Raw genomic sequence first — 26,721 nt, 5'->3', positions numbered from 1 at the left:
CATAGTGGAGCAAGTGTCCTTATTACATGTTGGAGCATCTTCTGGGTATATGCCCAGGAGTGGTATAGCTGGGTTCTCGGGTAGTGCTATGTCCAATTTTCTGAGGAACTGCAAAACTGATTTCCAGAGTGGTTGTACCAGCTTACAATCCCAACAGCAATGGAAGAGTGTTCCTCTTTCTCCACATCCTCTCCAGCATCTACTGTCCCCTGAGTTTTTGATCTTAGCCATTCTGACTGGTGTGAGGTGGAATCTCAGGGTTGATTTGATTTGCATTTCCCTGATGATTAAGGATGTTGAACATTTCTTTAGGTCTAAACTTAAATTCTTAATTACAATGTAAGGTATGTCACAAGTAACAAATTGGAAACAAAATATTGGCACAGCCATAATATCCGAGGGGACATCAGCGCACTCCCCTCAGATGTCCCGTCTTCATGTGAACTGACAGGGAGTGTGAGGCAGCCACTAGCACAAAAATTGTGGCAACCCCTGCCCTGGGCTGAGGCGGCCTCGGTCCGATCTCACGGGTGACTATGAAGGGCGTCATTCAGCACAGATTAGAAATAGAAGCAGCTTTGATTTCAAAGAACAAACAGAAGCCAGAAGAAGGAAGCTTTTCACTGTTTTGGGCAGGAACACGGGTCCTCAAGCGGAGCCCTGAGGCAGCATTAAGGCAGGGTGGACGGGTTGCTGGGGATTCAGGCAGGGTGGACGGGTTGCTGGGGATTCAGCTTCTTGCATTTGTAAAACCCGCTCCGTATTATGTTGACGTCATGCTTACCATGAGGAGGTTCTAAGCAGCTGCTGAAGGTTGACTGGGAAAGGAGCGAATCCAGCCAAGAGGGTGTCTTACTCCTGAGGACTCCCCTCAGAACAGGCTGGTCAGGAGACAAGCTGGAGCAAGAGGGGGGAGCACTCAGGCCTGAGGGGAGGAGCAAGAAGGAGCAGAGAGCACTGCACTGGGCCTGCCATGCACAAGGCCCTGGGTTCAAGTCAAAATACCCAGTGAAGGCTTCCCTCTGACATCGTGCCAGGTGTGGTGGCAGACACCCTCCTCAGCTGTCTGGAAGGCCTACATAGTGATGTCTAGGCCAGCCAGGGCTAACATAATAAAGCCCTGTCTTTTAATAATAATGATAAGGAGGAGGAGGAGGAGGAGGAGGAGGAGGAGGAGGAGGAGGAGGAGGAGGAGGAGGAGGAGAAGGAGAAGGAGAAGGAGAAGGAGAAGGAGAAGGAGAAGGAGAAGGAGAAGGAGAAGGAGAAGGAGAAGAGAAGAAGAAGAAGAAGAAGAAGAAGAAGAAGAAGAAGAAGAAGAAGAAGAAGAAGAAGAAGAAGAAGAAGAAGAAGGATTAAAACCAACCAAACTGAAAAACCCAAAATTCTGCACCATCCCTGATCAGAAAGAAAGAACGCCCTCATCGATTTACTTTAGGTCTCCTACTGCATAAACACCGTGCTTCGTTACCAGAGCAATGCTCTTTAAAAAAATTTATGCGCTTAAGAGTTTTTGTTTTGTTTTAGTGGTTTTTGTTTGTTTGTTTGCTTGTGTGTGTGTGTGTGTGTGTGTGTGTGTGTGTGTGTGTGTGTGTGTATACCACATGCATGCGGTGTCCTCTAAGGCCTGAAGAGGGCATCAGATCCCCAGGAACTGGAGTTGGAGATGGTTGTGCGCCGGCTGGGAATCAAATCTTCCTCTGGGAGCACAAGCGCTGTTAGCAGGTGAGCCCCATCTCCAGCCTCCGCCCTAGACAGACCTTTCCAGTACTGATTCTCCAGCATTTTAAAAGGAGCTTGACTCGTTCTAGAAAGTCATATTTAACAGGAAGTCTCCCCGTGTACTGGAAGCTCTCCTGTACGCTGCCTGGCATGCAGGAGCCCCGTCCCACCCCTTCACCCAGAACAGACATTGCTGACTAGTCAGAGAACACCTTCCGACTTTCTAAAGACCATTTCTCTCTCTGTTTTCAAAGGCATTTTCTGGGAAGAGGTCAGAGGTAGAGCAGAGCAGACGGCTGACGATTCTGCCTGAGCATCAGAAAGCCAACGCTCCACCTAGTGGTGGGGTTTGCTAATTGCAGGCAGAGAGCTCGCTTCCAAGTCTGGTTTGTAAGTGCCACAGTGTGGTGGTTTGTATCTAATTCCAGGGCTCTCGGGGTTGAGGCAAGAGGATAGAGCGTTTCAGGCCAGCCTAGACTAGGCTGAGTTTTCCTTGCTTTGGCTAGAAAATATCGACTGGCCAATAGATGTACCTTAGGGAACAGTGGTTAGGAACCTCAGATTCCTGCTCAGTGTTCTCCCCGGCCCCACCCACAAGGGCTGGCCTTTTTTTTTTTTTTTAAAGATTTATTATCATATGTAAGTACACTGATGCTGTCTTCAGACACTCCAGAAGAGGGCGTCAGATCTCATTACGGATGGTTGTGAGCCACCATGTGGTTGCTGGGATTTGAACTCAGGACCTCTGGAAGAGCAGTCAAGCAGACAGTGCTCTTTCTTTTTTCCTCCTCCTCCTCCTCCTCTTCTTCTTTTTCCTTCTCCTCCTCTTCCTCCTCCTCCTCTCCTCCTTCTCCTCCTTCTTCTTGGATTTACTGATTTATTTTATGCCTATGAGTACACCACCATTGCTCTCTTCAGATACACCAGAAGAGGGCACCAGACCACATTATAGATAGTTGTGAACCACCATGTGGTTGCTGGGAATTGAACTCAGGGCCTCTGGAAGAACAGTCAGTGCTTTTAACTGCTGAGACATCTCACCAGCCCCAGGGCTGGCCTTTTTCTGTGCCAGTTTCTCACTCTATACACTATGAGCAACATACTTTGAGCCCTGTGTGGGTAGTATTTCCTGAGCACCTTGGACCCTAGAGCACCTTGGACCCTGTGTCTTATCTAAATGTTACTTGTAAACAAGTAAGACTACTGAGGCTCAGAGAGGGAAAGCACTTTGACACAGGCCACACAGCAAAGAGAGCACAGATAAAACATAACCCTTCTCTTTAACCAAGAGGATCCCAGGCTGTCATCTATGCTGAGTTCCTCCCTAGTCACAAGCCACCTTTCTTGCTGGAATAGTCTATGGCAGGTCAGCTGTGCCTGGGCACATTCCGCCAGGGCTGGCGGTAAGCTGCACAGATAACTAACTAGTCGTTGCTGATGGGGAAGGGGTAGGGATGGGCACAGTACAGGGTCTTGGGGCTAAATCCAGGCTGAGACCGGCCTGGCTACCAGCCCAGCTAGTGTCCAAGCCTGGAGCAGCTAGCAGCACAGTGGGCTGTGGCCTGCTACTCCCTGGCCTCCCTCTCCGGCACCCCCCACCCCACCCCACCCCACCCCACCCCCATCCCAGGGCTGTGACCGAGCAGCAGTACCAGCTAAGGCTCCAGCCCGTACGGTGGAAAGCCGACTGCTCTGCTTTGGCTCTCCCGTCCCCTCCACTGTATCTTCCTCTGGACTTAATGTTCAGTCTTCATCTCTCTCCCTCTGTCCTTCATGTCTGTCTCTGTCTCTGACCTCTCCCGTGTCCTTCATGTCTGTCTCTGTCTCTGTCTCTGACCTCTCCTGTGTCCTTCATGTCTGTCTGTCTGTCTCCATGTTCTGTCTGGTCTGTCTCCTCCCCCTTCCTCTGGCTTCCTCCCACTCTCTTCCTCTTCCCCCCTCCCTGGATCCAGGAGAAGGTCCGGTTCTATTTCTCCAACAGACTTGTGGTAGGAGAGAAGCCGTGGGTGGGCTCTTGGGGACACGCCCTTTCGTTCGTCCACTGTCCCTCTCTCCCCCTGCTTCCAAATAGACTCTACCCAGATGAGTCCTGAGTTCTGGGAGCCACAGGTCAGGCCTGCTGGGGACCTGGGGAAGGCAAAGCCCTGCCTGCCCCATCAGTCCCAGAGCCCTCCATGGCTGCTGTCACTGGCCACCAAAGCCCCATAGTGATCTCTCTCTCTCTCTCTCTCTCTCTCTCTCTCTCTCTCTCTCTCTCTCACACACACACACACACACACACACACACACAGAGAGAGAGAGAGAGAGCACTTGTACCAGCACAAGGGCAAAAAAAAAAATAATAACTAAAACACAAAAACAGGTTGGATGCAGTGGTGAGCTGAGGGGAGGAGGCAGGAGCATGGCTGGAGGCAGGAGCATGGCTGGAGGCAGGAGCATGGCTGGAGGCAGGAGCATGGCTGGAGGAAGCTCCAGGGCCAGCCAGCTTGGAGTTCTTGGCAGGACAGAAACAGGGAGACCTACCTCACAAGATAAGATGGAGGGCAAGAGCAGACTGTGACCTCCACACGCAGTGTGGCACACAGGCAACCGTGGACAAGCACTAATAAGTTATTCTTATTTAAAAATTTCTCCAGGAAAATAGCTCTATATCTAAACACTTTGATCTGCCATCTCTAGTTCTAGCTCTATATCCGTCTATATACACAGAAAGACACACACACACACACACACACACACTCACACACACACACACTGGGTGGATGCAGGGCTTTGCTCTCTCCTAGTTGTATCTTCTGCCATTGGTGTTTGGGGACCAGGTCTCACTGCGTACCTGATCTCACACTCACGATCATGTGCCTCCAGCCTCCTGAGTCCTGAACGTTTGACTCGGGAGCATCTGCCACGTTGCGGCGTGGCTTCCTGTGAGCAGGTCAGTCAGCCCTGCCTTTGACAGTAACATTGTTTTATTGGTAGAAAGATAGTGTGCTAAGAGATAGAAACGCAGAGGGGGTTCACAGGTAGCGGGCTTGCTCTCCTTGCTGAGGTAGGAGTTATGTTTGCTCAAGCCTGTCAGCATGGAATTGCCTAAGCCAGCCCCACCGGACACCCATCACCATGTCCACTGTGTTATTGCCCTGCCTTTGATCACAAGACCAGTGCCCCATCCACAGGCGTGGCTAATCACGTGCCTTGCATTTCACACCTTGGAGGCTGTGCTCTGCAGAATTGCCGGCCCTTCAATGCACCCCCCTCCCCCAAGAGAAATCTGGCAGACCTGCCCAGGTCTGCCTCCAGAGAGGGTCGTTTCCGGTCTGTACCTCTGCGGCTTCTGCACTCCACAGTAATCCCCTCGTGACTGAATCCCCCCTCTGCGCATGTGCGGGTTGACCGTCCTGTGTGTGCGGCGGTCCCGGTCCCTCGGCTGCCTCCATCACTTCCTGCTCACCTCCTCTTTTGTTGTGGTGCTGGGCTAGAACCTGGGTCTCCTGCATGCCACCATGGCCCTCACCAAAGGCTGGCTGTTTGAGCCAGGGTCTCATTGTGTAATCCACTCTGATTTTAAACTCAAAACAGTCCTCCTGTTTCTACTTCCTAGGCTCAGGAAGCAAAGACCTCTGCCCCTTGCCAGCGTTACCTTTTGTTTGAGACGGAGAAGGCCTCAGGGCCACTCGGGGCCACCTAGGACCAACATGGCAGCCAGCAGTTCAGCGCTGTCTGGTGTGAGCACCGCCTCTCGCCTGCCCTGTAGCCTTCCATATTCAGCTACCGTCAGGAGCCACAGCCTGCATTTGAACTGCATCCAGCCAAGGGGTCCTGGCTTCACTGGAGCAGGGGTGCACACACCTTTCCACCCTGCAGAACACATCTCTAGGCTCCTGGGCTGCCTCTGACTAGCCCTGCTAGCATCAATCCAGGATTTAAAACAGATGGAATCTCAGCTAATGCCCCTTCGTCCCAACTTCAAATATCATTAGCTATCTCAGTACTCACTTGGTTAATTACTATTATTTATAAATACATACTCATGCTGTACGGGTGCACAAAAAGCTCTTCTCTGCTTAAAAAACGACATAATGAGACCTTCTCAGTCCATTCTTACAGACAGAGTGGGGTAAAAAGAGAAATGGAGTAGGGAGCCCTAGGGAGACAGGGGGCAGGGGGGAGGGGAACGGGGAGCAGGGAGGCAGGGGGAAGGGGGCAGGAGGGCAGGGGCCAGGGGAGCAGGGGGTAGGGGTTAGAGGGGAGGGGGAGGGGCTGGGGGAGGGGGGAGAGGGGCTGGGGAATAGGGGGAGGGGGGAGGGGCAGGAGGCAGGTGGGCATGGTGGGAGGCAGACCCATGGAGGACTTGGGCAGAGGGAAAGACACAGAGGAGATGAAGGAAGTGACATTGTTAGGATGACCTCTCTAAGCCATCCCTTCATAGTTAAAAAGAATCAGTCACCAGAAGTTCCAAGTCCTCCTGTTACGCCCATCTTCCAGATAGAGAAACTGAGGCTGGAAACTGCTCTGTAGATGACTGAGAGTCCCCCCTCCATTTTTGTGCCCTGTCACACAAGGGTTTCTTGTGACTTTTATGTTATCTCCCAGAAGGCCCAGGCTGCCTCTCTGGAGGAGTCCAGAGAAGGGCGGGAAGCCTCCTCAGTTCTAATTTATGATTTCCCAGACAGTTTCCTTCCCCTGCCTGCCAGCCTCAGCTGGGTAAAAGCAGCTAGCTCACTGAGAAAGTAACAGCAGGGCAGGGCAGGGCAGGGCAGCGGCAGCAAGGGGACTCAGAGCTCTCCCCCAACCAGCCAGAAGGCCTCCTCAGCTCAGCCCCAGGACACAGCCAGCCCTCCCTGACCAAAGGTGCGAGCTGGCACGTCCCTGATCCTGGAAGGGTCTAGAAGGCACTGCCTTTATCTGAATAGCCTTTGTGGGCAGATGTATGGGGCCTGAATGCCTGGGGCTATGAGCATGGATAGGGTCAGACCCAGCTGAGTCCTGCCCTGTTGCTGGGGACAGGTCCTTCGGGCATCCTGAGCTAGGAGGCTGTCTCATGGGACACAACGGGGACAGGGGCAGTCCCGAGCTGAGGTCCAGATGGAGTTCCCAGGGGAAAGAGGCCATGGCCCAGGTTTGTTTGGGACAAAAGCATTTCCTGTTTGGACAAGGCTGGGTGGATGGCTGCTCCCCACAGTGTATGGCTAGCTAGCTCTAAGAGGTTCCTCTGCGTGTTGTCTCCTGAGGTCCTTCAGTGTGTGGGTCCAGCTTCCTGGCTGTCTACGTGTGCCCAGTCCTCTTCAGCCTCCAGATGGAAGCCCAAGTTTGTGCCAAGTTCCCTCAACCCCAGAGAACCTCCTGTTGGACTCTGCTGGAGGAGAGTATGCTAGCTGATCGGTAACACAGGCCTGCCCAGCACTGCCCAGCAGCCCTGAGCTACACCTGGCGCCAAGCTGCTGCCTCCCGGGTGGTAGAGCCTGGCCCGTGGTCAGCCTGGGGCTGGGGGACACAAGAAGCTGTCGTCAATGCTGGCAGTTATGGTCTGGTTTGGGCAGGCAAGGAAACCAGGCTCTCGGAGAGGAGCTTCAGCCACAGGGACAGGTCCTAAGACTCTCTCAAGCTAGCGGCCTCTCTCCCCCAGTTCAGTGGACACAGAAACCTCCAGTAAACCAAGAGCCCATCCCTGAGACACGCCCTGCCCTCTGAAGCTCTGGAGTGAGAACTCACTGTTCACCATCACATCTGACCCCTAAGGCCGCCTCAGGGAAACAAGGCTGTCTCACCTTCCCGGAAGAGGGGAAGGCCCTGCCTCAGGTCACACGGCTCTCAGTGGGCACAGAACAGCCTGGTTGTGTTGTAAATCAATATTCCAGGGTTTAAGTCAGGCACTTCACTGTGGGAAAATAATACAGCTTTTACTGAGTCTTTTACAGCGAAAGTGGTCATCTAGAGCAGCAGGGGGTTTCTGTGCACGTGGTGATCTGTTAAGGAACCTGGGCATCCTAACTCTCAGGAGTGTCTCAGATGTGCTGCTGACAGGTGCCTCCTGGCTGACAGCCTGCTCTCTGCAGTGCCCCTGGGGCGATGGGGTTTGATCTTGGCCCTTGACTGGGGTCTCAGACAGTCCTGGGTTCATCCATGGGCTGAGCATCTGTGGCCAGAATCAAGTTGCTGATCTGCCTAGGGCAAAAACAGGGCTAAGTTTGGGGGTAGAGGCAAGGTTGTAGGTTCGGATTCCCAACACTGTACAAAACAAGACACCACTTCCCAACCCCAGGCATAGCCAGGGAGTCAAGGGACTGACTGATTTAGTGTCAAAAGACAGCACAGACCAAGTGCCAACAATCTCAGTGGAGGGAGGCAGGTACCCTACAGGGCCTAGTTAGGCCCGTGGCCATGCCCTTGGAGGGAGTTTGGAGATTTGGAGGGCCATGGGTATCGGGGACATCATATGCCTACCCAGAGATCTACAAGGACCAAACAAGAAACTGAGGCTCAGACGTGGGGAGGACTCTCGCAAGGCAGTGGGCACAACAGTCAAGAGACAGGATTTGAACAGCACCTGCTACCTGGCCTCTTGGAGACAGGGCTGGGCTCTTGCTTCCTCTACAAAGGACTCTGGTTATGCCTTGGTCCTGAGTCTAGCCAGGACCTGCTCCTACCCATGGACTCCAGGAGAAGCTACCCCAGGTCCAAGAGAAGCAGTCCCCAGATATCACTGTTTTTGTTTCCTCACAGAGATGGCCAAGCAACCATAGGCACACAGCCCCTTGCACAGCTGAGCTGGGCAAAGATTCCCCGACCTAGGCTGCTCACTCCTGGGGTGACAGTCACTCTTCTGTGGACCCCTTGATGACTCTGCTCTCGGGTAGCACTCACTGCTATCAAAAATCCTCACTAGAGCTGGGCACAGCATCGAACCCAGCATGCAGGAGGCAGAGGCAGACAGACCTCTGTGAGGTTAAAGCTAGCCTGAGATATATAAGGAGTTCCAGACCAGGCCAGGACTATAGAGTTCATCTAAAAAAAGAAAAAAAAGAAAAAGAAAAAGAAAAAGAAAGAAGCATAACAAATCATACTTCATATACACACATACATCATAACATGTGCGCACAAACATGATATACACGCATATAAGCATCTCACATGTACAAACACATATGTGCACACACATGCCCACCACAAACACATACACTGTTCATTCAAATATGACCGCACGTAAGCATGCTCACAAACACATCATGTTCATACAGATCCAGCACATACATGCATAGAGCGCCGTGCATGCAGACAACATTATCCATGCACACAAATAGTGTATCATGTCTGCAAAGGCTAACTCCTCACACAGGCACACACCTGCTAGGCCTCGTGGAGCACGCTTGAGTCCTACCCAGGCCCTCCACTCTCAGCCAGTCCTTACCTTAGGGAATGGGAAACTGAGACCCATAACAAAATGCTGTCTACATTTTGTGCTTAAGAGGCCCCAGCACTGAGATGAGGGGATTGTGGGTCTGGGGTTACTCTGCCAGAGTGCTCTGGGCCTTAGTGTCTCCCTATAAGGGTGCTTGGTCATTGCACTTAGGGGACGCCCAGGGAGGGTTGGCAACTTAGCTAGCCCGGCATGGAGTGATGAAAGCTTCAGCCAGGGCAGGATGTATGGGGTGAGATGCCTGGGACAATGGCACAGCTCCCGCAGGAAGCCTGTGTTGGGTCGATGGGAGGATCCCGTGCGTTTCGGGAACCCGGTTCCGCAAAGATGTCAGAAGATGTGATTCTAGAGGCGATCGCTCTGGAGTGGTGGGTTCGGGTCCTGGCAGCGTTGCGGGGGCGAGAAGGCGGGGGCGGCCAGGGCCTCAGTTTCCCAGTCTGCAGCTCAGGTGGGCACCTGGAGGGCGTCCTGGCGGGGGCGCGGACGGCTTCCGGGTTGGCGGGGGCGGGGGGCGAGGGGCGGGCGAAGCCGAGCGCCCCCGCCCTGCTCCGCCCGGAACCGGCTCTGCGCGCCCGCGGCTGCGGCGGGGACGACAGCATGGGCGGCCCGCGGGCCTGGACTCTGCTCTGCCTCGGGCTCCTGCTCCCAGGAGGCAGCACCGCGTGGAGCGTCCCCGGCGCCCGGTTCTCGGGTCGCAGGTAAGTCTCCCCGAGCTCTGTGCAATCCCGGCGCTGGGACAGGGACCCGATCCCAGCCAGCTCCGTGCAACCCCTGCGCCTGGGACAGGGACCCGACCTCAGCTCTGTGCACCCCCGAGACTGGGACAGGGACCCGACCCCAGCTTCGTGCAATCCCGGACTGGGACAGGGACCTGACCGCTGCTCCGTGCAACCCCCGCGGCTGGGACAGGCACCCGACCGCACCTCCGTGCAACCCCGAGACTGGGACAGGGATCCGACCGCAGCTCCGTGCAATCCCGGGACTGGAGCAGGGACATTAGTGGCAATCCAAGACTGGAGCAGGGGCTCCATCTCTCATCTCTATACCAGAACCAGTAGGAGCAGGGACTTGGCACGCTGTGCTCAGGAGAGCCGCTCACCTACCTCTGTGAAAGAACAGACAACCTCCGCTACTCCTGAGGTCCGGGAGGGCCCGGAAGGTGGACCCACGGAATGTAACAGGGCTCTCCAGGATTTCTGTGGGGCTGGCCCAAGCCCCCCCCCACTTTCATGTACATGTAAAATGCCAGGGGTCACCCCTTTGCCAGCCCTTTCCCCGTTACTGTCTTTTTTTAATGTCCCAGCTGTTTAGTTCTCTCGGAGGAAGGGCTAGGGTGGAGCCTGCACAGTGGGTCAGTGTCGGAGGCCCCCTGGGACCTGGCATTTTGTTGGACCTCCCAACAGCCTCTGACTCTCTGCCGGCCTTTGTGGAGTGTTTCCCAGGATCGGGTCCTGTGGGGCCTTTTCTGAACAGTGCCCTTCAGGACTGGAGGATGTAGGGAAACTTGTCCCCATTCAATAGAGGGGCAAACTGAGACTAATGATGGCTCATGGTGTGTATTCATGGAAGGACTGGGATTCAGCTCTCCCTTTCTTGCCTTCAGAGTTTGAGGCCGCCCTGTCCCCTGCTCTGCCTGCAGCCCCTGCCCCCCCCCCCTCCAGGACAGACAGTGTGGACTAGCCAGGCCTCTTAGGCCTTTCAGCCCATTCAAAGGCCCGTGAGGGCCCCACCCCCCTGCGGCCTCACTTCTTTCTTTTAAGAAGTTTCCCTTTCTCTGTGGTCAGAGGCCAGCAACCCCCTGGGAGCTAGCAAAAGCAGGTGACAGGATAGAGCAGGCCCAGGGGTAGAAGTGGCAGCAGAGACCAGAGGAGCAGTGAGCTCAGATGGGGACAGCCGTGTGGCAGATGCCACAGTGCCCATACAGTGTGCCAACCACAGCTGGTGTGCGTTGGCACTTTTCCTGCATCCATTGCTTCTAGAACCTTCCCAGCTGACATCCAAGGCTCGCGTCTCTTATGCTGTCTGCTTTATAGAGAATGAAACAAAGGCTCAGAGCAGGAAGTTACCTGTCCCACTTTGTAGAATAAGCCCCTATGTAAGAGGGATTAGGAATTTGGGCTCCCTGGGGTCCGACGTGGGGTGATGGGTGAGATACTCCCCTCCAGCCAGCCCAAGGCCGTAGCTTCCACCTTGTACTCCGTGTCCCCTGCTTCTTGTGTGGGGACTAAGCCCCTGGGCTTCCCTGGGTCTGTCCCCTTTTATAGAATGCTATCCCAGCAGTCTGTCACACAGCCCATTTTACAGACACAGAGACTCGTGGCCATGAGCTTCAGTTTCCTCTTCTGCTTCTCCTGTGTTCTGAGAGTGAAGACCAGCACAGGCCACACACGGAGCCCCACTGTTGCCATCTTGAAGTAGGGTAGGGACCTAAAACTGGAATTATCTGTGGTCCTTGGCTGCCAGGACCTCCCCTCATGGCCCTGTCCCAGCATCGTGGAGACAGCATGGGGCTGTTGCACCCCGTCAGCCCTCCCTCCACTCCCAGCCAGGCGCCCCGGGCACCCCTTGGCAGCCGAGGGACTGAAGGCAGAAAAGAGGCTTTGTGCCTGAGGAGGGGGGGCCCGGGAAGGCATCCAAGGGGCCACCCCCAACCCCAGGAATGTGGTGAGACTTTGAGCCCCTACAACTAGGGTGCCCAGGGGCTGTGCAGAGCCACCTTAGAACACTTGGCTGCTGCCAGTCGCATCCCTTAGTAGGCCAACTCCCTGCCCCTGTGATGTCCCTCCCCGCCTCAGCCCTACCTCTTTGAACAGCTCCAGCATTCACATATCCCAGCTCTAAGTCCACGTGGCTAACACAGGCAGGTGTCTCCTCTCAGACCCTCGGTCTCCTGCTCTGTAAAGCTCATGGAACCTTGTGAAGGTATGACACTGGTGTCCTGGGTCCCAAGGGAAGACCCTGTGCCCCCTCCAGCTGCGGTGTCCTCTGCCGTGGCTGACTGTGGCACCCCAGGCCAGGAAGCGTGGACGGCAGGAGGAAGGCTTGCTGAGCACCGTGTGTGGAAGCCATCCTGCTCTCCTCATTTGCAGATGGGCCCAGCAAGGCCAGAGGCGGTCAAAGCCATGTCCAGGGATTCTGTGCCAGGACTGGAGCCACACCACGGTGCCGTTCAGGTTCTGGCTCCTGTCAGCCCGCCCCACCTCAGTTCCTTGCTCTCCTTTTCATAACTGCCCTTGGCCCCTGGCCCGCTCGGCTGCCTTCTGCAATTAGTTCCTATCACTGTTCCGGATCGCAGCCCTGGGCCCTGTGGAGACAAAGTCCCCTGGGCCCCTCGCCACAGGGGAGTGGAAGGTGGCGTGTAGGTCCACTAGAGAGGGTGGCTGGTGCCAGGCTGAGCTGGTCTGGTCTGTTTCTTTCCCCTCTTGGTGGCCTCTGGGGACTCTGCGGATGCTGAGTGGACTGAGGTGGGGGGGCAGGGAAGGTTACCTTGTCTCCCCCCAGCCCTGCCCAGGTCCTACCTCCCAGCTCAGCCTCCGCTGGCTCTCTGGCACCTAATCACTGACCACACCTCAGGGCAGGAAGTCCTCAGGATGGTAGGCTGTCTCTGAGACCTTGGGTCTCCGACCTCTGCTCAGCCCACTGTGTTCAGTTCTACAGTCATTTACTCCACACCCCCGAGCAAGCCCGGGTTGACTTCTGTGCGGCCTTGGCCCTGGCTTCTGCCCTTATCCCCGCACTCAGGGGAGAGAACACAGCTCATAGCTGCTGTGCCTGTGTGGACCCTGAGGTTAAGACCAAAGGATGAGGAGGAATTGCCAGAGTGAGGGGGTGGGACTCTGTAAATAGACTGTAAAGATCAAAGTGGGAGGAGGGGCAGATTGGCCGAGGGAACGCTCAAGGGGTGTGAGCATCTGAAGGACAGGAGCCGCGGGGCTTGGGGACAGTGCAGAGCTATGGCAGACTGAATTCCACGGCAAGCTGTGACCGCATGTGATAGAGGCTTTGCCGAAAGAAGCTTCTTGCACAGACCATTGAGATGGTTTCGCAGGGAAAGGTGCTCCCCACCAAGCCTGACACGCTGAGTTCAGTTCCCAGGACCCACATCAGAAAGAACAAACTGACTTCCACAAGTTAGCCTCTGACCTCCATACACATATTTGGGCATGTGCATATGTGTGTGTGCACACACATGCATGTAATATGCACATACAAGTGCATATACATACATGCACACACCTATATATATGTATATATATATGTATGTATATGTGTATATATACAAATCCACATGCAAATACACATAGATATTCTCAGACACAAGAAAACACTCCTGATATTCCTGAAAGTCTTAGGCCTTAGGCTTATGCTGTGACCTGTGAGCTTGACCACCAGGTGCTAACCTTGAACTCCACCTGGTTTGAGTGTCCCTTCCTCTATAAAATATCTGGCCAGCCGCTGGCTCCAAATGTCCTTCTATGGGATTAAGGCAGAGTTCACCATGTAGCAAATACCTAAGAACAGCATGAGACCTTCAATTAAGGAAGAAAAAAATGTCTCCCTCTAGGGAAAAAGACACACTGCCCTAGCCTGGTCCACAGCAGGGGAGGGGATAGCATGTGCATTTGAGTCATGCATGAGTGTGCACAGACTCTAGTGCTTGTGAGCCCTGCTGGACCTGCCTCTGCCAGTTTGTGTATGGCGAGACTATACGGCACAGTGTCTGTGTGGGAGCATGTGGACCTCTGTCCACGTGTGTGTGTGTCTGTGTGTGTGTCTGTGTGTGTGTGTCTGTGTGTGTGTCTGTGTGTGTGTGTCTGTGTGTGTGTGTCTGTGTGTGTGTGTGTATGTCTGTATGAATATGTGTGTGTGTGATACTTTTTTTTCTTGGTTTTTCGAGACAGGGTTTCTCTGTGTGGCCCTGGCTGTCCTGGAACTCACTCTGTAGACTAGGTTGGCCTCGAACTCAGAAATCTGCCTGCCTCTGCCTCCCAAGAGCTGGGATTAAAGGCGTGTGCAACCACGCCTGGCTGTGTGATACATTTGTAGAGTGGGCAGGCTTTTCTGAAGGAACTTTTTCTCCTGTGTGGGCCTTGGTCTTTGTATACAAGTCTGTGTGCTTTGTGGGTCTGTGTGTGTGTGTGTGTGTGTGTGTGTGTGTGTATGTGAGTGTGTTGATGTTATGGGTCATACTACTGTGGCGGTCACAGGACAGCTCTGGGGAACTGGTTTTCTCTCCCACCCTTATTCAACTTCACTCTTGAGGCACTGACGGCTGAACCATTTGCCATTCTTTTTTTGTTTTCCTGAGGCAGGAGTCTTCTGGGCTAGGTAGGCCACAGCCTCAGCCTCCAGAGTGCAGGACCGCCATGGGTGGAGCCAGCCATGCTCCTCCCGTGCTCCCCGCTCCCCTGAGACCTGCTGTGGTTAGCCCCCCATCCTCTACCCCCCCTATCATGCAGAAGTAGTGCTTGCCCCTTGTCCCCCCTCTGTGGTGTGAGAGAGGTGAGGCCCTGCCTCACTGATCCTGATGCCCCCCTGTGGAACAGCCCTAGGCACAGATGACCGACCTGCTTGGAGGCCAGATTACACACACTGGGCACTTACTACATGCTAGGGATATTTAAATGGTTCTCTACGAAGTGAGAAAGATATCCCTCCATTTTAGAAAGGAAACTGAGGCCCCAGGAAGAAAAGACAGCATGTCAGCAGGCTGGGGCACAGAGCCAGGGTTGAGCCCAAGAATGCGGATAGCCAGGCCTGGCCTTTGACTCTGTTCCAGACGCATGACTTCCATCTCCTCCCTGTGTTGCCTGACATGGTCCCTGGCTCTGTGAAGGTCCCAGTCTGGGAACCTGCTGACCTTAGGCTCAAGGCCACAAACAGCCCCGGCTGGGGAAGACAGCCCCGGCTGAGGAAGGCCACCTGACACCATCGCCTCCCTCCTAAGCCCCAGCAAATTACCCTGGGCTCCTGACCTCAGGCCGGGCTGAGGGCTGCTGAACACCTGGAATGTCCCTGTCCCCCTCCCTGCACCAGTCCAGCAGCCCCCACCCCCACCCAGCTGCCCCACCTCTACCCCACCCCAGGAAGAGACAGCCTCGGTGTGTGCGGCTAAGAGAGTTCCTCTCATCTCTCTGGGCCTTGATAGAACCAGCCAAGGGGAGGAAAAGTCCAGGGAAAGCTGGTGGGAAGGGGCAACAAGGCAGGTGCACTTTCTGCCCCAGGGAAAGGTGAGTATTGTCCTCCCAGTTCTGGGAGTAATACCATCCTGGGACAAGTCTGAGCAGCTTTAAGGCCGCAACAGAAGGCTAGGCCTCCATAGGCTAACCTGGGAACCGGCTGTCACAGCCAGAAGCTACAGAGCAAGCGCCCTTCCAAAAAGGGCGAGAGCTTGTAGACGGTGCGTGCCTGTGGTCCCGGAGTTAGGAAGCAGAGGCAGGAGCATCACTGGGACCAGCCTGGGATACTTAAAGAGATTCTGCCTTAAATAAACAACAACCAGAACAGAGACAAGCAAGCGTGCTGCTTCTGCGCAAGCGCGTTGCTTCCGCACATGCGTACCCTAGGCTAAGTGATCCTTGTTAAACTGCTACTTCTGGGGCAGAGTGCAGTCCGTCTCAGACACCCATGAGCCTTGGGACACTTGCTGTGCCAGAGCCGTGCCCGGCCTTCTGCTGCTCCTTTATTTACGTTCTTGCACCCCGATGTAAGTGCAAGAACACGTGGGGAGCCCGACGGAGGCTCCAGGGGTCTCTGTGGGTAGCCGCCAGTCATGGCTTGGACTCAGCTCCAGCAGACCCCACAGCTTGCCTCTCGATCCCTGACTAAAAATGACTCCTAAGAAATAAGCGAAGATTCTATAACTGGTTCAGCTGGTGGAACAGTAGCTCAAGGCTGGCGAGCAGACACAGGAGGCAGAGCCCCGGTGACTAGACCCTGCTCCGCCCTGCCCCTGCATTCTCTGAGGCTCCTGGGAGCCCTCCCCCCCCCTGTCATGAGCACCCCATCTAGGGCCATCGTGTCCCCCGCGAGCTGCACGCTCTGTAAACCCATCACCTAAAACCCAGAGAGCCCAGTGGTCTCTTTGCCTGGAGACTGAGGGCTCAGGAGGACACATGTCCCTCCGTCCATCCTCTTGGGGTCCTAGGCCTGCCCCTTGAGCTTCCCTTCTGTGGGTTTCCCTCAGGAACTGGTGCTCCTACGTGGTGACCCGAACCGTCTCCTGCCACGTGCAGAATGGCACCTACCTCCAGCGAGTGCTGCAGAACTGCCCGTGGCCCATGGGCTGCCCTGGGAACAGGTGAGTGGAATTGTGGGGACGGGACACTGGCTCTCCAGGTTGGGGCTCAGCACGGGCGAAGGCCTGGGTGATTGCATGGGGTGCCCGGGGAAGGCTGGGGGCCTCAGGATGGGTGTGACAAAGGCGGCATTGTGTAGGGAGGAAACTTCAAGTCCTCCGCATGGAAGGCTCATACTACAGCTCCAAGCAGCACAGTTAGGGCAGGCTAGCCCAGTCAGCAATGGAAATCCAGACCCTCATGGTCATGGTGGTTAGTAAAGAGCTAAATCCAAGACTGGAGGTGGACGAGGGTCCAGGAAGCTCTGGCTTTGTCTCGGGGTTGGCACCTTTCCTGCAGCGGGAACGGGAGTGGCAGACCCTGTCTGACCAGGGTTCCTGGCCTTTCTTTCAGCTACAGAACCGTGGTGAGACCCATGTACAAAGTCATGTACAAGACAGTGACCGCCCGAGAGTGGAGGTGCTGCCCTGGACACTCGGGGACGACCTGTGAGGAAGGTAGGACCTGGGACCTGGGGCAGATAGTGACCTGTCTCCTGAGCCTGCGATGCCGTCAGCCCCCTTTAGGGTGACGGCTGCCTCTTTGGGGCCCAGGAGATTCTCGTATCTGTTGTGCCACCTCCTTTTAAGTCATGCCATCCCAAGCTGGGTTTTTTTTCCTAATTTGCGTTAGCCAGCTTTCCACCACCGTGACAGAATATTCCAGGCAGTGCATTTACAGAGCAAAGGGGTTTATTCTGGTTCACATTTTGGTCTTTGGGCTTCAGGCCTGTGGGGAAGGCAGGAGTGCATCACATGACTAATGTGGAAAAACAGTTACTTGTAGCCCAGGTTAGTCTTGTACTTTCTGTGTAGCCAAGGATATCCTCAAACTTCTGTTCCTCTCTCCTCCATCTGTCCGTGCTGGGATTATAGGTGTATGCCACCCTGCCAGGTGCTTTATCCATACTCAGCTGCCTCCCCAGCCCATAGGCCCCACCTCTTAAAGGGCACGCCAACAGTGCCACCCTGAGGGCCACAGTTCCAGCATCTCAGCCTGTGGGGGTGTTGGATGCTCAAGCTCTGCTCTGGAAAACTCCACCCAAGTGTTTCCACAGCGAAGCCTAGCCCATGGCGTCTGGAGGCCAAGAGCTGTTTGAGCTTTCTAGGAAAGAGAGGCAGCGCTCCGTGCCCGGCAGCAGAAGAGACCAAGGCCCAGCAAGCTGATGGGCAGCCAGAGCCCATGACAGAGTTGGAATTCAAACCTTGTGAGCCAGCTTCTGTTGCCTTGAGTCTTTGGGGTACACTCATCCCTGTCCCATCCTGGGGTACCCCTTCACACATTCCCCGTCTGCAGGTTAGCTCGGGGTAGCTCAGTACCGGAACCTGCAGCTCCCCCTGGGCCTTCCTGTCTCTTGTGCTGCTGGGCTCCGGGCCTGACTGAGCCCCCAGCAGCAGAGGTGAGAGGGTGAGGTGCTTCACCCCCAGGACTGGCCCTTCCTGGGATAAAGTGATCTGGAATCAGCATGAAAAGGAAGCTTTAGAGAAGTCCTCGCTGCACAGTCATGTCCGGTTCCAGAAACAGGGACGTGTAGGCGGGGCTCTGCATGGAGGAGGGGGGGGAGAGCTGAGTGAAGCCCGCCTCCTGCCGACTCATGTTGGGGAAACTGAGGTCAGTGGAGTTAATGGCCCGCAGTCCTTTGCGAATGGGGTAGGGCTCATCAATAAGAGTACTTGCCTGGCGTATACAAAGCCCCAGGGTCCACCCCTAACTCGCAGCTGACTGGATCCAAATCGGTGGAAAGCTAGGAGAAGATTTCACGGTTCCGAGACAGGGGTCTCCGATGGAGCTGGAGAGGAGCGGAGCGGCCGTGCGAGAGGGAGAGGCTCTAGATCGGGTGGGGGTGGGGGGTGAGGGTGGGGGGTGAGGGTGGGGGGTGAGGGTGGGTGGTGGGGGTGGGGGGTGAGGGTGGGGGTGGGGGGTGAGGGTGGGGGTGGGAGGCGGGGGTGGGTACAGTGCAGTCAGCGAGGGAGGCTAGACGCCTGGACCGGAGCCCTTCCCACCAGAAGAAGGAAGGTGGAAGGTGCCCCCAAGTGACAGGAAGGCTGGCTGCTGCGGGCTTCTGCCAGGGAGCCCACGAGGGTAGTGTGGCCCAGGGTGTGGGAGCTCTGGTGAGGCCTTATCAGACAATGGCTACTGTGTCCCTGGGGCCCCGGTGAGCAGGTGAGGGGGGAGGGCATGTGTGGGAGCTGCTGGAAGCTGTGCCAGACCCCTCTCAAGGTCTGCCACTCCCTCTGTGGGGCCTTCGGTCCCAACCCAGGGACAGGGTGCTCGGAGCTTCCTGGCCAGGCCGGCTTCACCACCCACTAGTGTGAAACCTTAGCGAGAGTCCTGGCCTGCAGGTTGGCGGTCTAAGCAGGGTGCCTAGCCACAATGTGTGTGTGTGTGTGTGTGTGTGTGTGTGTGTGTGTGTGTGTGTGTCCCTGTGTCTCTGGGTGTGTAGTGGGTCATGGTGGTGCACACCTTTAATGCCAGCATTTAGGGACAGGCAGGCAGATTCGTATGGGTTCAAGGCCAGCCTGGTCTATACTACACAGTGAGACCCTATCTCAAAACCAAGCCAAACGAGGGTGTGTGTGAGTCTTTAGAAAAGGGCACCAGACTGTCAGGTGCACTCACAGCAGTCTGGACTCTGCATCTGAACCTCAGGGTCCCCACTGTGAGATTGCTGAGTCTGAGGATGGAGTCCACTTCCCCAGACTGGATTTAGGTTGTGTGCTGGGGGCTGTTCGCACCTACAAGGCTGGAGCTAAGGAGTGCAGGTGTCCAGCCCAAATATTCTGGATCAGGATTGGGAGGCATGGGGACATTCCCAGCCCGGCCTGGCCTCTGCCCTTCCTCCCACGGCTGGCCTTAGGCCACGTTCCCCCAGCTGCTTCCCCTGATGTTGGCGGCTCTACAGCCACCCCATGACCCCGGGGCCCCAGAGCTGCATCACCAGCAGCGGCAGGGACGGGGCAGCCACAGACGGAGGCCAGCACTGCCCCTCCAGATTCAGAAGAAGAAAGTGGAAAGCTGTGCCTGGCATCGCTTACACACTCCAGATACGTCTGTCACCTGTGCTGGGGTTCCAGGCCCGTTCCTCAGTCAGATGCTCAGCCGTGATTGTGCTCTGGGGGGCTGGACCTGTTTCTGTACGTGCAGAATGGGGAAGTTCATGCTGTGACAGTGAGTGAGGACAGTCTCAGCCACGGCTCACGACTACCAGTGCAGGTAGCAATTACAGATGAGACCTTAAGGCTCAGAGAGGGGAAGGGACCAGCCTGGGGTCACACAGCATGCACGAGCTGGAGTTGAGATTCACCTAGCCTTTGGTCCTTCCAGGCTTTGAGAGGAAGCAGTGTGACTAAAAATGACTTGGCCCCGGCATACCTGGCCACCTACTTGTGGAAACAATGGATGAGAAAGATCCAAGGTCAAAATGTACTACACGGCAGAGCAGGCAGAGCTGGCCCAGTGCCCGGGCCCTGGCTGGAAAGTCGGTCACATCCCATGCAGCGCCTGAACCTGTGCTGAGGGTGGAGCTGCTGTAATCGGCCCCGCCCCCACACCTCCACACCCCATTACTCTGCCGAAGGGCTGCCTGCAGTCCTACTGTGCACCAGTCCCATAGTTCAGGTAATAAAGCTGAGGCCCTCGGAGGGCGTGGGCGTGTAGGTAGTGTAGCCTGGTTCTCTCCAGTGGCATCCTGCCCCTCCAGCGAGGACAGCGACAAGGGGCAGCCTCGTCTTCACAGTGAGGCTCAGACAGGGGAAAGCTGCGGGCCCCCTCAAGCCGGGTCACACTGGCTCTGCGGCAGCACGGCTGGAGGCGTCCCAGGGAACATGCTCAGACAGGCGGGGTGCTGTGAGCACCCCCAGATGGAAAATCGGAGAAGCTGGGGCTCACCCTCCCCTGTTCATGGCTTCCCTGGAGAACATGTGGCTTCTGCTTCCCTTCACCGGGGTCACTGTCTTCCAGTAAGTATGTCCCTTCCCTATCTGGAACCCCCACAACCCTTGTTCTCCATGGTAGGGAACTGGAGATGGACATTTACTTAGCTAGCACAGCCCCAAGGCCTCAGAGCAGAAGGGAGACAGGTCATGGCCACGCCCTTCCGGGGCCCCTCGGCTTCTCCACTCTCCGGGGCTGGGCGCATCCCACACATGTCTGCCTTGTGCCAGCCAGGTGCCAGGTACAGTGCCAAACCTGTGCTTTGCTTTATAGGCTGAGTCCTGAGGGCTAAACGTTGTGCCATCCCACCTGTGGCCACAATCCCAGAACACCCAGCTTTGCATCAAACATCCCCTGTACCTCACCTCACACCAGGCCTTGACAGGCTTTCTCCCTGTGGCCACTGTGGTGCTCCTCGTGGTGCTCCTCGTGGTGCTCCTCGGGGAGGCTGACTAAGCTGACCCCACTCTGCCAGTGTTAATTCCTTCAGCCCCAAAGTTGGGGCTGGCATGAAGTGAGTACGTAAAAACTGACTGAAACCTGCCAGCCCCGAACAGGCCAGGCACACAGCAAGCCTTCTCCAGGGCCCCCGGTTAGCTGGAGGGTTAGCGCCGAGAGCCCCAGCTCTGACCCTAAGCCCTGCCTTAGACCGCCGGCTGGTCATTGGCAAATATTTACATTTGCAAAGTAAATTCACACAGGAGACATGACCCAGCTAGGAAGGCTGTGGCCACGCGATCTGTGTGGTCACCGACCCAGGTGGGCCTGGACAGTCCAGTGTGAACAAGGAAGTCCCTCCCCTGGCTCCGCTCTTTGGCCAGAAAAGTCACAGGGTTGAGGGAGCCCAGAGACCCCCAAACTTCTTCCATCCTCGTTCTCAGTTCAGGGCAGGCTCGGAACCCAGCTCATCCTGCTGCATGAACTGGGCAGGACCCGCCTCTCTGGGTCTCGGTTCTTCTGTGCCCTGACATGTGGAAGATCACTTGCTACAGGAGTGGGACACAGGACCAGACACTGCAGAGTGCACCACCAGCCTTAAAGGGGCCGGCGCACTGAGACACAGGCACTTCAGCGGGACCTTGGCCCTAGTGGGAGACCTGGGCCATCTAGGAGGACTTCCAGAGGAGGTGACATAGGAACCGTAGCTGTAGGAATGAGGGCTGGCGATGAACACGTGTAGACAGTTGGGGACCTCAAGATAGTGGAGGTGCCCCAGAGTCTGCAATCCGTGGTTCAGTGGTCTCCTGGGATAGAATATGGGGTTAGAGGAGGATTTCAGGGCAGGGAGGCCTCAACTGTGAGCCTGCTTAAGGGTCTCTAGCCAAACACCAATTGGAGGGATGGAATGTCTTAACCATAGCAGGCCGTCCTCTCCCCACAGCGTCTGTATAAGCTGTGTACACTGAAGGGCCCTCTTACAGCAAGGCTTGTCTCCGAATGGCTTTTTGTCTGTTATCAGAGCTTGGGAGGTTTGGCTGATTTCTGGGAACCCTGAATGTAAGTTTACTTTTTTGGCCCTTTTTGAGTTTCGTCGTTTCCTTAAACTCCCCTTTTCTTTTTTCTCTACTTTGTTGCTAGGGATGGGACCCAGGGCCTTGCCTGTGCTGGGCCAGCCATCAACCACTGAGCCGACCACACCCTAGCCCTGCACTGAATTTTTTTTCTTTTAGATTTACTTACTTTCATGAGTGTTTTGCTTGTATGTGTGTATGTGCATCAGAGCCCCTGGAACCGGAGTTACAGACGGTTGTGAGCCATCGTGTGGGTGCTGGGAACCGAACCCAGGGCCTCTGTAAGAACGAGTGCTCTTAAGCCAGGCAGTGACAGTGCACACACTCAGGGGCAGGGCAGGCAGATCTCTGAGAGTTCCAGGCCAGCCTGGTCTACTGAGAGAGTTCTAGGACAACCTGCGCTACATAGAGAAAGCCTGTCTGGGGTGTTGGAGATAGGGAATAAGTGCTTTTAGCCACTGAGCCATCTCTCCAGCCCCCAAATCAAATTTTATAATCAAATTTTATAATCTCTCTCTCTCTCTCTCTCTCTCTCTCTCTCTCTCTCTTTCTCTTTCTCTGTGTGTGTGTGTGTGTGCATATGTTAATACAGGTATCCAATGGGGCTGGAATTATAGGGGTTGTGAGCCAAACAATATGGATGCTGGAAACCAAACTGGGATCCTCTAAAAACAAAAACAAAAACAAAATAGTGGTCACTCTCAGCAACGGAGCCTTCTCAGACCAGGCTGTTCTCAGACTCCTGGTCAGAGTCTCTCCAAATGCTGGGCTTGCACCTCCGCATCCAACTAAACTTTCTCTTTTCATTGAAATCACAATCGCGTTGAGCTACTCTGTCTGTACTGCTGCTCCAGGGATGTGTATATATGTACACATGTGTGTATGCAATGTGTATGTGTCTATGTGCGTTTTCACATGTGTACATGTTTGCATGAGTATGTGTGACACGTGTGTGGATGTGTGTGTGTACATGTATGTGCGCAAGCACAGGTTTGTACTTATGGAGGCTGGAACTTGATATTAGGTGTCCCCTCGCTCTCCTTACTTTCCTGTTGAGACAGGGCCTCCCACTGGCCCTGGAGCTCAGCCATCAGCTAGGCTGGCCTGCCACAAGCCTCCAGTCCTCCCTCCTATCTCCTCTTCAGCGTGCTGGGATTGTAGGTGTGTACACCACAGCCAGCTTTGACACAGGCGCTAAGGCGTGAAGTCAGGTCCCCATGCTTGCACAGCGAGCTCTTTGCTAACTGAGCCCTCCCCCAGCCCCCGCTAGCCATTTCTTCTAGTTCTTTATGGCTCTCGACTAAACATCCCAAACCAAATTCTTTGGGAAATGATTTCCAGCCACAAGTCCACTGGTCAGCAACTCGGGGACGCCCTGTGCGTCATGAGAGCATCAGTGTGCTCAACCTCAGGACAGCTGTGTCTGTGACCTGCGTGGTCTGGCCTGCTAGTGTGCTTCCAGGGAGTGTAAGATTTGCTAGCCTGTGTGTGAGTGTGCTCACAGCTAAGTTTTTATCAAGGTGCTTGCAGGGCTTTTCTTGGCAAGTACAAGATGGTCAAGGTCCTTGTCCTGGTGGGGCAAGAGCCAAAGTCAAGGGACAAACAAGTGTTAATCATCTGAGAACGCTCTAATCAGAACATCTTCGATGCATGCACTCACTGAAAGTGCTGTGGGGAGACAAGGAAAAAGAAGCTAGCTATGGTGGCACGTACTGCTAATCCTAGCACTAAGGAGGCTGAGGCAGGAGGATTAAGTCTGAGGCCGCCCTGGGCTACATAGGGAGAGCCTTCTCTAAAATAGAGCATTAAAGCTCGACATGGTACACACCTGTAATCATGACATTTGGGAGGTGGAGGCACTTCAGTCCTCTGTCTTGGTTTCCCCAGGAGGAGGGTAGGGAGGGTTCTGGGTGGCTGTCCCTGGGGCCAGGGGAGGGCACCATGTCCCCGTCTGTTAGAACTGTACAGTCCCCGTTTGCAGTGGCAAAGACAAAACAAGACATACGTGGGGGGGGGGGATGCTTGAGATATACAAAACTGGCATGTGTGTGTGTACGCGCGCGTGTGTGTGTGCATATGTGCCTGTGCATGTGTGTGTGCTTGGTTGCGTGCGTGCGCTCACTGAACACAAGCTAGCTTCAGCGGCTGCATCTTGTGAAGCTGTGCTGAGCCACAGAACCCACTGGGCACAAGGCCTGCTCCACATGGAATCTCTCCTCCATAGGCACCCCCACCCCCAATCTTTGCCCCCATTCCTATATCCTGTACCTGAGCAAGTTGCAGGCCTCTGGAACTCTTAGGTAAGTGGCCCAGCCTGAGCAAAACTCCATGTGCATTAGGACCCGGAGCAGGGCCAGAGCCTCCCTGCTGGGGGCTGGCCAGAGAGACCCGTCTGGTTTGGATTGCAGGCGCCTCTCACTCCCTGCCTCAGCCCACAGCCCATGTCCAAGCAGCCAGGCTGGTGCCTTATTTGGGTCTTGTCTCCCCCCTGGATGACACTTCATGGCCTTAAAAGGCAGGCACAGGGGGCCGAGGAGGGCAGTTACCACTGCTGGCTGGAGAGCCCCTCCAGCTGCGCCATCCGCCCTTGGCTTGGCTAGCCAGTCCCTCCAGCTGTGTGGAAAACCAGGCCCATGAAACCAGACCAGGCAGGCTGGGTGAGGAGCGACAAGGCTCCTGGAACAGGCAGCCAGCCTCCCTCTGACTCTCATTTACAAATGTAGAGTCGCTTTGGCCTTTTCTTAGCAGCAAGTGGGGTGTGAAGAGCAGCACGGCCGCCAGCAGGATCGTTACTGAGCATCTGCTGTGTACCTGAGCCCTGGATATGCACAGCAGGCCCTCTGCACACATACCCCTCGCATGGCCTTGACAAACAGGAACAGAGGCCTTGGGCTGGAGAGATGGCTCAGAGGTTAAGAGCACTGACTGCTCTTCCAAAGGTCCTGAGTTCAAATCCCAGCAACCGCATGGTGGCTCACAATCATCCGTAATGAGATCTGATGCCCTCTTCTGAAGTGTCTGAAGACAGCTATTGTGTACTTACATATAATAATAAATAAACCTTAAAAAAAAAAAAGAACAGAGGCCTTGCTGTGCTGCTTTACCGATGGGACAATAGGCAGGTCAGCAGATCAGTAAATAGAGCTGGGAGCTGAGTTTGTCTCTTACCTCTAAACTCCTAGCTTCCTCACTGGGGAAGCCTTCAGCCTCATGTGTGGCCCCCACAGATGGCTACCCCGTCAAGTAGGCAGCCTCATCCCTGCCCCCTTGTTGCCGTGTGACCTCCCAGTGCCTCTCTGTATTAAGGGGAGCAGAAGTCCATCCTGGGGTAACAGCAGCGCAAAGGGCTGCCTAAGGAGGTGAGGCTAGCTCAGGTCCACAGAATCTTAGCCCACCATCTCTCCACTGCAGGCTCCCCTGGCTTCCTGGAGCCCACGTGGTCAGGCAGCAGCACGCGGCGGATGGCAGTGAGGCCCACAGCCTTCTCAGGTGCGTCCTGCGGCAGTCTCACGCGTGGGGACCTCTGGGCTGAAGGAGATCTAGGGTAGACCCAGGGCGGGTAGTAATTGTCCCTGGAAGCCAGCTGGGCCCAGCATTAAAGGGTCAAGGTGATGCTACTTTACCTCATCCCCTGGACAGACAGGCTGGAGGCAGAGGGTACCTAGAGGGAATCTGAACTGGACCAGTTACCCCAAGACAGCTGGATTTTGGTAGTTACAGGTCCAACTTCCCAGTGTCCTCTCTGTGCTAACTCTGCTTTTCCGGGGTACCTAAGGCCCAAGCTGGATGCTTTCAAACCTCTCAGATGCCCATAACTCCCAGAAGACCTTGTTGAGCCTATTCAAGGGCAGGAAACCAAGAGTCCAGTGGGGCTGGTCCCTGCCCAGGATGCCATAGCTGGCACTGGGCAGCACCAGGCCTGGGTCATCTGGGCTGAGTGGGTTAACATGTTGGGCCCTCACTGTATCTTGTCACAAACTCAGTTGCCTCCCGTGTGGCATTTGTGTAACACACACAGCTGCAGTGAAGACCAGAGCAGCCAGTTTGTACAGATTCTGTAAATGTCAGAGAAGCAAGAGCGAGCGTGGCTCTGTGACACAGCCAGTGCGACCTGTGAGGCCTGTAACATCCAAACTGCAGTCTGTTGGTCCCCAGAGATGGTAGGCTCAGGCTGGACCCTTACCCAGTAGGAAACAACAGGATTTTCTGCCTGTAGCCTCTGGGATTGGGATCATTTGGATGCTGAGACGGTCATGACCAGGGACCCAGAGCCTGCGCTGGGAGAAGGGAACCCCACGTGTATTGTTCATCTGGGGCTGCAGACTATCCACCTGTACCTCTGCCCCCACTGCTCCCCATAGGTTAGGGTAATCAGGTGCCTGCCCCTCCCCAGGGTGAGGACTCACAGAGGACCTAGGACCCCTGGCCTTAGCCCAGGCTTCCCCCTGCCCACAGGTTGTCTCAACTGCAGCAAAGTGTCTGAGCTGACAGAGAGGCTGAAGGCGCTGGAGGCCAAGGTGGGTGAGCAGCCCCCCCCTGTCCTGAGCCCCCCTTTCTGTAACCCCCTGTGCCCACTCTTTGAACTTCCACCCTCAGGGTCTCTCATGGGATGGGCAGACTGCCTTCCAGCAGCATGGCCCCGCCCCACCCCGCCTTGCTGTGCATCTGGGCCCCGCCCTCTGCGCCTCGGTGTCCTCCCCATGAAGCTGATGCCTGCAGCCTGGTGCCATCCCTCCAGGAGGCCATAAAGCCCCCTCCCATGAGACCCAGTCTCAGTGGGATAAGCCATGACACATGTGACAGACCC

The 26,721-nt window shown here is 55.4% G+C and overlaps 1 protein-coding gene across 5 annotated transcripts in view; it reads left to right on the top strand.

The window, feature by feature from the left end:
• Positions 1–9,698: 9,698 nt before the first annotated feature.
• Positions 9,699–26,721, top strand: part of Emid1 (EMI domain containing 1) — a 50,491-nt gene continuing 33,468 nt past the window's right edge. For 3 of the 5 annotated variants that reach the window (XM_052198238.1, XM_052198234.1, XM_052198237.1), the window contains exons 1-5: positions 9,699–9,831; positions 16,320–16,433; positions 16,825–16,928; positions 25,326–25,403; positions 26,370–26,431. In XM_052198238.1, the coding sequence (XP_052054198.1) occupies positions 9,731–9,831; positions 16,320–16,433; positions 16,825–16,928; positions 25,326–25,403; positions 26,370–26,431 (459 nt within the window). In that variant the 5' untranslated portion in view covers positions 9,699–9,730. The remainder of the gene's footprint in view (positions 9,832–16,319; positions 16,434–16,824; positions 16,929–25,325; positions 25,404–26,369; positions 26,432–26,721) is intronic. The other 2 variants (XM_052198235.1, XM_052198236.1) reach the window with 2 other exon arrangements.

Source organism: Apodemus sylvaticus, chromosome 11 (genome assembly GCF_947179515.1).
Source record: "Apodemus sylvaticus chromosome 11, mApoSyl1.1, whole genome shotgun sequence".
Taxonomy (NCBI): domain Eukaryota; kingdom Metazoa; phylum Chordata; class Mammalia; order Rodentia; family Muridae; genus Apodemus; species Apodemus sylvaticus.
The sequence above is the reverse complement of the archived record's forward strand: the minus strand, read 5'-3'. Positions and strand labels throughout refer to the sequence as shown.